The sequence below is a fragment of the Hibiscus syriacus genome, unplaced genomic scaffold (assembly GCF_006381635.1).
Source record: "Hibiscus syriacus cultivar Baekdansim isolate YM2019G1 unplaced genomic scaffold, ASM638163v2 tig00000132_pilon, whole genome shotgun sequence".
Taxonomy (NCBI): domain Eukaryota; kingdom Viridiplantae; phylum Streptophyta; class Magnoliopsida; order Malvales; family Malvaceae; genus Hibiscus; species Hibiscus syriacus.
Window position 1 is genome coordinate 420,443 of NW_024061764.1, and position 10,267 is coordinate 430,709.

At 36.2% G+C, this 10,267-nt stretch overlaps 1 protein-coding gene and 1 pseudogene across 1 annotated transcript; one reads left to right on the forward strand and one right to left on the reverse strand.

Moving 5' to 3' along the window:
* Nucleotides 1–214: 214 nt before the first annotated feature.
* Nucleotides 215–2,981, reverse strand: LOC120124450 (probable prolyl 4-hydroxylase 3). Its single transcript, XM_039143143.1, has 8 exons — nt 2,599–2,981; nt 2,416–2,500; nt 1,892–1,989; nt 1,592–1,689; nt 1,165–1,294; nt 829–1,016; nt 336–609; nt 215–304 (listed from the first exon to the last, which is right to left on the reverse strand). Exons 1-7 carry the CDS (start codon nt 2,793–2,795, stop codon nt 536–538), a joined length of 870 nt encoding a protein of 289 aa, XP_038999074.1. The 5' UTR covers nt 2,796–2,981; the 3' UTR covers nt 215–304; nt 336–535.
* Nucleotides 2,982–3,662: 681 nt separating this feature from the next.
* On the forward strand, nt 3,663–5,265 carry LOC120121963 (annotated as a pseudogene).
* The last annotated feature ends 5,002 nt before the right edge of the window (nt 5,266–10,267 follow it).

A 10,267-nucleotide genomic window follows, 5' to 3' on the forward strand; every position in this document is an offset into this window, starting at 1 on the left:
TGCAACCATTATTCCTATCCTCTTGTGAATCCAACAACAACCAGCTAATTTACAAAAAAGAGCGTCAGTCTTTGTCCTTAAAACCAGCTTACCACCAACAAACAACCAAGCCAAACCTACTATAATAAAAATAACAACTCTCCTTGACCCTTAGCATAAACTAGGTATTCATATCCAAGCATATCACATATCATTAAAAAAGCTATCTAACTAGTTCAGCTAATAAACTTCTCTAAACAATGTTTGAATTTTGAAAACGGTTCTTGACCATTAGCATATACAGGTTACTAGTGCCCAGAGAATGCTATCATATCACGAAAAAGCTAGTTAGCTACCTAGCTAATAAACTTCTCTATAGGTGGTTTGAAGGACCTTGAAAATTTATAATCTCACCTTTTTTTCCAATGTAGTTCGAGGCATTTAGTGAACAAGAAAAGATAGCTCATGGTGTACACTTATAAGGCTGCATTGACCATCTAACACTACAGCAGTAACTTCCTCCGTTAGGCGTTTACAGGTACCTCTATATAGCAGCTTAAACCATGTACTCTTCAACATGCAGCCACTTCGTTGAGGTCCATTTGTTTCCCGAAATCACAGGGCATCCAACTGGCATTGGGAACAAGAAACACAAATATACTCATTTATTTTGTATAACAGTTGATAACTAAAAGTTGCTGCATGATAGAATGAAAATTGGTTATTTTACACATGTCAAAAATTATGTTTACAGATCATTTTTGTCTATGGGAACTGCAAAACTGCTTAATTATTCTTGAACCACAATTTAAGATAAAAGCAACAAAAAGAAAAGGGCTGATAGCAGACCGTGCAAACTTGAAGGATCTAGCTTGGCATCAGGCCTCATGCTCCAGAACAGAAAAGCATCCCCCATCTTTGGCTTCACAGCTAGACCCTGTTTACCACATTCAGACAATTCATTCCACCAAGGCACAGCAGTAACATTTCCTTTGGCTGCTGGAAATACCGTCTCACCTCCTTCTTCAACATCTGACCTGCATGAGTAACAGGAAGTAAGGTAAGAGATACCAAATCCTATTAATTTTCAAATATAGAAAGCTGAAACGAGTAAAGTAGTTCTGTGAAACTTGATTGGCTGTCAAATGCATCATAGACTTGTACAGATAAAATTAAAAAACTTACAAATACATAAGCACGGTAGCCATCCGCTGGCCTCCATTTATAGTGTTGAACTTGTCAGCGAAGTAATCGAAGTGTGCATCATATTTCTGTCCAACTTCATAGTGGAGAACTTGAAGGCCTTCTCCATTTTCTGTGTATTACAAAGTAAGTTTCTAGTCATATTAGGGAAAAAACAACAAATCAAAAGAAAAGTGATAACAATTCACTTAACTGCAAAAAGAAAGAAACACACAACAAAATTCGGAAACGTGTAATCTGGACATCATTAGCTGTAAGAAGATGCTATAAAAAAAAAAGGTATAAATATCCCATTTGCACACGATCACCGCTCAGTTTTAAATTAGACTCATATTATGCGCTTTCAAAGGAAAGGTTTAATTATTATTTGAGAGAAGACTAGTTACAGAAAGGTATTCGAATCTCATACCTACGGGAATGAAAGTAAAATCGGCTATCCTTTTCTCTATGACCCTAATGATTCTATCTTGCCCTTTTCTCAGAAACATACCCGAACTTGTACGCACCCTGTGAACAATGCAAGTCAATGTGAGATTAGGTTCAGAGTTTGACAACATAACAGGTCTTCGCACAAAACAAAAAAACAAAATGGAAAGGGTTATCGCTTTCAAAAAAAAAAAACTTAAAACAGGAGAAATGGAGTTCAATTCCTCGATATCATATCTTAGCATGTATAGCAACAAGAAGATGCTGGGATAGGAAACAAAACCTGCTATCTCTACTTTGCCCTGTTTTCCTATCAACAACCGTGGATTTTGCCATGTGAGGTTTAGCAAGATTTATCAGGTATTCGCATTCTTCCTTGGACTGTTGATATGAATAGAAAAAAGTAAAAATCAAAACAACCACCAGAAGAAAGTAACAGAAAATAGTATTATTGTCACTTTCATGATTTTTCATTACTAACTAAACAACTAAGAGAAAGACATCAAATCTAACATACACAACAAGCTGAGCCCACAGTCCAGAACTATACCGATTCAGTAATAAGAAAAGGGTTATACAAAATTCGCTTACCGTATGTTATGGATACATTGTACTTCCGAGGGTCAACTACTACTCTTCTTAATTCATGTCAATGACTATACAATAGAATAGATCAGATTGGCAATTTCAAATTAATTTATACTAACCGAAAGATCTTAAGGACGCAAGAAACCTTGATACATTTTTGTAATAGTAATTTATACATAAAGATTATAAACAGAGACAAAGAATGGAGTAGAAACTAACCAAGAAATTATGATAAATGAAAGCTCTAGGCTCCCAAGAAAGGACTTCAGTCCACTGCTCCCCTCTTTTCCCCAAGCCTTTTCCTCTGCATCAAAATCAAATTAACGAAAACAATCAGAGAACACATCGCTATTCATCAAAAGAGATCAATGCTTAAAAATCAAACCATCAAGAGGCAGTTACCTTTCAGAAGCCATGCGTCTATAAGAAGTAAGATCAATGGCAATGGGCGGAGTGTCGTCGCTGTTTATCGGAAGAGAGAAAATCCCTAGTCCTAAAAGCATCAATAAAACCACCGTTAACATAAACAACATCGATAATACAAGCGTTACTGTGGACAGCTTCTTCGCCTGTAACCGAGAATGTCTCAATTTCGCCATTCTTGAATTCACGAACAAGAAACGGAAAAATTCAGCTCAAAATCCAAGGATCGATCGAAGTTTCCGGGTAAGACTCAGATTAAAAAGATGTGAGAAATTTTCTTTGAAAACATTTAAAAGAAACGGAACCATTTAAGGACTGACCGACTTTGCTACGCCCATCTACGGGCGCCACTAGTACTTTTCAAATGTGGCCTTACAATGTCGTGGTTTTGGTACTACTGCGATTGTTGGATGGTGTAGGCAGCACGGTGCTTGAAAACTAGTTTTACAGTTGAATAGCAGATAATATAGAAATCCCGAATCAGATAGATTTGGCCGCCCTTAGGCTTATTGCCAAATATCAAATTTAAAAAATAAGAAAGCAAACAAATCTTCATTGGAGTTAGGGACGGAATTACACGATCATCTTTATTCTAATTTTGCATAAATGTAAAACCATCCGACTTCATAGATGTAATCGCCGCACTTATTCTTTTAATCTATGTACAAAATTTTGATAAAATATGATTCTTTAAAATATAATACATATACAAAGCGTGATTCTTTAAATTGTCATTTTATAATTATGGGTGTGTGAGTTTAAAATGATCAAATTAGAGACAGTGAATTAAATTTACAATTTATACATAATATAAGGACTTATAATAGAATATAACTGGATAGATTTTATGAATATTATTTGGGTCAGGATCTAAAATACATGAAGCAAAATGATCAGATTAGAGTGCAGTAACTAAATCACAACTTCCGGTATAGTATAAGGACTAACAGAAGTTTTTGACCAATAATAATCCATTAGTAAAAATTGGCCCTAAAAAGCCCCCATACAACCCTTCTAAACGCTCGTTAATGTTGAGCTGCAGAGCACTCTGCACACTGCTCTCAATTTGAAGCCACAATGGCGATTCCCATGGCTTTAACCAAGTCAAGACTAAGCATTCCATCCTCTTTCTCGCTGCGATTCGTCAACTTTTACTCTTTTTCAACGCCAACCCTAATACAAGAAGTTGAAGCCGGTGACGCTGTTACGATTGAAAAGCTCCAAACCGCCACCCTTTCACCCGAAGAAACCCAAGTCGCCGAACAGTTCCGTTCCTTAATCAAAGAGCACCACCGCAAAAACCCCAACTCTGACCCAAGTTCCACCCAACCGACCCCTAACTTCACCATCCCTTTTCTGTCTCTAGACTTCTCCAAAATCTCCACCGTCCATCCTATCTCCCCTTCCCTTGTACGCTACGTCGTCGACAGATGCGGTGAGGTCCGCCTGGCATACCTTTTCTCCAAACACTTTCTTTAATTGGGCCCCCACGCGACCCGATTTTGTTCAATCTCCCGACCCTTACAACGAAATGATCGACCTTGCTGGAAAGTTGAGCCATTTCAGCTTGGCTTGGCATTTCATCGATCAGATGAAAGCCAAAAGCGTCGACCTCTTGCTTGAAATCTTCGCGATTCTAATAAGACGTTATGTGAAGGCCGGATTGGCTGCGGAAGCTGTGCTCGCGTTTGATCGCATGGAGTATTACGGGTGCGTTCCTTATAAGATTGCGTTTTCTGTTCTGATTAGTATTTTATGCAGAAAGAGAAGAGCTGATGAAGCTCAAACTTTTTCCGATAAATTGAAGGACAGGTTTGAGCCTGATGTGATTATGTACACCAGCTTGCTTAATGGCTGGTGTCGAGCCAGTAATATTTCAGAGGCCGAAAGGGTATTCAAAGAAATGAAAATGGTAAGTATTAAGCCTAATGTGTATAGTTATACGATTGCGATCAATGCATTGTATAGAATGTGGTCAAAATACTCGTGCTTATGATGTTTTTGCTGAGATGGTCGATGTAGGTTGTGAGCCAAATTCGATTACTTTTAATAATTTGACGAGGGTTCATGTCAAGGCCGGCCGCTCAGAGAAGGTTTTGCAGGTTTATAATCAGATGAAAAGACTCGGTTGTGCGGCGGATACGGTAACTTATAATTTTCTTATAGAGAGTCATTGTAGGGATGATAATCTTGATGAGTCTGTTAAAATGTTTAATTCGAGGCTTAAGAAAGGGTGTACCCCGAATTCGCCTACTTTCAATACCATATTTAAGTATATTGAGAAGTTAAAGGATGTAAATGCTGCTCACCGTGTGTATACTAAGATGAAATTTAAATGTATGCCTAATATTGTAACAAAATGTTTTGATGCGAATGTTTGCTGGCTCAAAGTCTACTGATATGGTTCTCAAGTTAAAGAAGGAGATGGATGATAATGAAGTTGAGCCTAATGTGAATACATACCGGATTTTGATCAAAATGTATTGCGGGATGGGGCATTGGAACAACGCTTACAAGTTGTTTAAAGAGATGATTGAGGAGAAATTCTTGAAACTAAGTATGCCTCTTTATGAAATGGTACTGGAGCAGCTAAGAAAAGTTGAGTAGTTAAAGAAGCATGAAAAATTAGTAGAAAAGATGGTTTGATTACTTAGTTTTTAAAAGCGCTCCTAGGCACGTCTAAGGCGCCGGGCGCAGCTGGACGCGGAGAAAATCATCTTTGAAGAGTGGGTGCAGTGGAGAACCAAAAGTCCTCCCGGCGCACTTCAGACGTTTTTCTGCTGAAGCGTTGCACGCACGCTTTTGCCTCCCGCAGGGGAGGAGAACTTTTAATAGAAAAAATATTAAAATCTAAACTAATCTTGCCAGCCGTCACCTCCTATCCCTCTTTCACTCATCTACATAAACTATTTTCCCTGTTACAGAGATAGCTTTGTGTTATATTTACTTTTTTTATGTTTTAAAGAGAGCCATTATAACTATCTACAGGCACCTTCTGGTGTAACCTATGACTTTAATGCTTCACAACTTTTCCTTTGGCCTTTGAGCTCGTTTTAAATGATCAACATTTTGTTTAAAGAAAATCTGGTATATTTGGGTTAGGTTTAAGGGTGTTTGGCTGGCTGCTAAGCTTTTAAGGCTCTTCTAGGCATATTTGTGGGTAGATTTATGGTTGTTGATTCTGTTTAGTGTATATTAAGATGGAAATAACAATAAATGCATAAAATAAGAAAAAGAAAATATTAAGATTTTAACAGTAAATCTATTAGTTCTAGTGTTAAAAGTTACTTATGTGAATGAATTTAGTTAAGTCTTGGTTAAATTTATGAACGTATAATAGTTCTATTTGTTTTGTTATTTAATGATATTAAATATTTTGATCTTTAAGTATTTATAATATGATTATAATGTTATATAATTGATTTATAGGGGTTTTTAGTATAAAAATACGTCTCGCCTACGAAAGGTATGCGCCTTCACCCTGCCTGCGTCTTGCGCCTAGGCACTAGAGACCTTGGTGCTCTAAAACTAAGGTTGATAGGGGATTTGCAACACGTCCTTTGTGGAAGTAGCTTATTGCCGTTCTGTCTGAGGTAGTTTTCCAATTGTACATGTATTGATTAACAACTTCAAATCTCATATTTTCGATTAGTATGGTCATAACTCATAAGGTTGTAGATTGAAGGGTTAGAATGTACTGTTGTATCTTCATCTTTCAGCATTCGACTAGTAGCATACTTTGTTCTCTTGGTTTTACTTACTGGTTATCTATTCTAGATTATCAAATCTCCTTCCAGTTTTAGTCACATCTTCCGATTCTATTTGGTGGGTTATTCTGTTGGAACGATAATTTGTTAATTGATGCTCTTAACTTCCTGAGCATATTTCCTTTCCTATCTGTAATTCATGGAAAATGCTATGATATTAGGGCACACGTTTTTGTTATCTCGGCAACATGATTCTCTAGAGTTCTTTTATGAGTCCCTTTATAGTTTGGTAGGCTTGCTAGTTAAAAACCAGGCATTATTAGGAAATGATTTATAATGACTCCCCAACTGCATAGCGTATCAAGCATCCCAGTTTAGACCTTTCAGTCTATCAGGTTCCTTCACTGAAGCTGCAAAATCCATTTCTTTTCGGGCAAAGCAAGTACACTTTTTTTTTAATGTAAACCATGTCTTCATTCATAAAAGTCAGCATCAGTAGCAACAACAGTACAAGGACATGAAGGGACAATAGTATCGAAATATAAAGGTGTAACAGGCGTAGAGGCATATGTAGGTAAAGCGTGAGCAGCACCATTGGATTCACGACTTACGGCATGAACAGAAACCTAGGGGTGAGCATCAAGAAGACGTTGAGCTTCGGCTAGATAGAAACGGAGAACGGAATGATCTGCACGATGGTCCTCCAACTCTCGAACGACGTTTAGAGAATCACTTTCAACGATAGCTATTGGAAATCCCATCTCAATACACTTTAATGTTTAAAAATACACTCATTTCAAACTATATGATCAAGTGTACAAAGAACTGATAAAAAGAATAGTGGTAGTAGAAGCAACAAAGCAATGAAGATGGGTTAAAATTTGAAGCTGAAAGAATAGGTGTTTTGTCATGTTGTGGAAAGTTGTCAGCCAGTGTTGAAGCTTCACTTCTATAAGCATTTAGATGTGCAACTTAAATGTTGAGCTTCAGATATTAGATTTTTTGTAGAAAAAAAGTTGGTTGCAGTATTAATTTCACTTGTGTCATGTGTACTGGAACAAGGGGTGTGATGGAGAGGACCTCAACAAATTTTACTGAGATTTGGTTGTGGTTCCTTGTAGGGGTGTAAACGAGCCGAGTCAAGCTCGGGTATCGCTGAGCTCGACTCGACTCGAAAATTTGCGAGCTTAAAATTTTTAAGTTCGACTCGAACTCAAAATCTTGAATTGAAGCTTGTGAGCAGTTCGAAAAGGCTCGAAATAAAAAAAAATCTTAAACTTAACTAGATTAAAGCCTCAAACTTGAACTTGAACATTAAATATACGAAAGTCTTACTGTATTTTTTTAAAAAAATCAACGCATAAATGTTAATATTATTAATAATTTATTTGAAAAAATAAAATCTTAATATATTATATTTTCGAGCTGCTCACGAACTTTTCGAGTCGAGTATCAAGTAGCTCGTTTCGGCTCGTTAAGAATTCTAGTCGAGCTCGAGTCGAGTCCATTCGATTTGAGTATTTATCGAGCGTTGACCGAGTAAATCTCGAGTATCTCTCGATCTGTCTCGTCTTATTTACAGTCCTAATTCCTTGGGTGGGTGGGTGAGTTCCTTCAAAGGGTGATCCCATTGTGGGGATCCCCCTCTATAACAAGGTCAAATTTTGTTTGTTTTTTTCTTTGTTCGAACCGAAACAGCAGTTTTGGATTCTAAGTATTGGATTTGATAACAAAGCAAAGAATATGAATTCATTACTCAGTTCGAGACGAAAGAGACGGCAAAACTCTGGGCCTATAGCCAACTGAAAGACTCCATAGTTTAATGATTCTAATATTGATATTTTTTTTGTTGAGAGTTGTTGAATTTTTAAAAATGAAATTAAAATAAATAAAATAATATGTTAATTATTATCAGATATTATCTTATAATTATCCTATACTATTAAGAAATTAAAAAAAACGCTTAACACTTTAGTTATATATGAGATTCGGGTTTAAAATGTCAACAAATTCAAAGAGATTCTGTTCACAAAGTATCAGTTTACCAAAAATGTAAGTACAGAAAATACTTTATTTTAACTATTGGTTGTATTATAATTTGTAATGTAATTTATTAAATACATCAAGATTTTGAATGATAAATGTGTGAAGCACATTAAGTCAATATTTTTTAATCATATTATTATGTCAAATACGGCATGTCTATTTTATTGTGAATTTTAAATATAATATCGTTATATAAGTCATAGCTTGACAAGTCAAAAGCCGACAAAGCTAAAGTCACAATTTATTTAAGATAAAATAACTTCAGTGATTGAAAATGTCTTATAATATACGATTTTAATAAAAAAAATTTGAATATGCGAAAATGACCAACAAATTCGCAACGTGATCTCGAATTTCGCAACTCAGTTTTGAAATTCGCAACGCGAATTTCTTTTCCACAATGCGATTTTCCAAATTCGCAACACGAATTTGTAATTCGCAACACAGAATTTATAAATCGCAACGCGAATTTGTAATTCGCAACACAGAGTCAAATTCGCAACACATAAGTCAAATTCGCAAAGCGCGTTTATTTTCGCAACGCGAATTTTATTTTCGAATTCGAAACACAATATTAATTTCACAACAAAAATGTAAACAGTATAATCGCAAATCATAACCTAAAACCCTAAATAACAACTCAGTCCTATCTCCATTTCTCACTCTCTACGGCAACATCCGTCCCCATCTCCAGCGAAATCCGTCCCCATATTCGGTGACCCCCTCTATCTCCATCTCTCAGAGCCACCCTCACAACCATTCACGGCCACAAATGGAAAATCAACCACCGAGGGTTAGTTTTTTTAATTATTTTTATTTTGAAATTTTTATATTATTATTAGATTTTTCATATTTAAATTGATGATAAATTTACTGGTAATTTCAATATATAGATTAACCATTTCACTTAGATTGCTTAGTAAATTCATTCGGTTGCTGTCAATACTGTTAAACTGTTTAGTCTTTAACCCTATGAAGTTAGTATTTGTCTTTGTTTTGTCTTTCGGTTGAAGTAATGCAATTCATTCAAGTTTCAATTTGCATAAGAATAGTTTTTGAAACTTAAATTCGCAACACGAAAATCGCAACGCGAAAATGAAAATCGCAACGTGATTTTAGTTTCGCGTTGCGATTTTCATTTTCGTGTTGCGATTTTAAGTTTCAGAAACTACTCTTCTTCTGCAAATTGAAACTTGAATGAATTGCATTACTTCAACCAAAAAACTATGATAAAATAATTACTTGGGTGAATAACGTGCTAGTTTGAAACATATTTGGCTTTGTTTTCACTGTTTAATATCATGTTTGTTTATAGTGTATAACGTGTAGTTTTTGGTATATCTAACTTGGTATGTTTATTGTTTTTGTAAGAAATATTTTTCGGCTTCATTGACTCTAAGGAATAAATTAAGCCTAGCCACTACAATAGCGTCAACACTTATACCTGTACAAAGAAAATTGTTTGAGGATACTTGCTTCGGGACATGGCTGAAAGTACAACATCCATGTGGAGATGCTATGTTGACCCATTTGTTTCTTTAGACCATGACTAACGATCTACCCGAGAGGATACAACGTGGTGATGAAGAGATATGGTTTCATTTTCCACCGGCGTATACTTGTTTTGGGCGGGAGAAGTTTTGCTTAATCACTGGTCTACGTTTCCGACACGATGAAGTAGGTCGGTACACTAGTCATATCGACCGCCCATCATGGTTATCTCGAGTTTTTCCTAAGCTGGCAAAGGCGAAGCCCAGTTTACACGTCGACGACTTGAAAAGATTACTTCTTAAAGATGGTTTTACTCGGATGGATGACCTTGAGCTTGTCTGAGTATGCCTTTTATTACTTTTGAATGCTGGCTTTTTAGGCAAAGAGGCCAGACAACCTATTTC

Coding starts and splice junctions, on each gene's coding strand:
- LOC120124450 (XM_039143143.1), bottom strand. CDS start 2,795: ATGGCGAAATTGAGACATTCTCGGTTACAGGCGAAGAAGCTGTCCACA. Junction 2,501..2,598: donor AGACGCATGGCTTCTGAAAG/GTAACTGCCTCT, acceptor ATTTTGATGCAG/AGGAAAAGGCTTGGGGAAAA. Junction 1,017..1,164: donor GCTACCGTGCTTATGTATTT/GTAAGTTTTTTA, acceptor TTACTCATGCAG/GTCAGATGTTGAAGAAGGAG.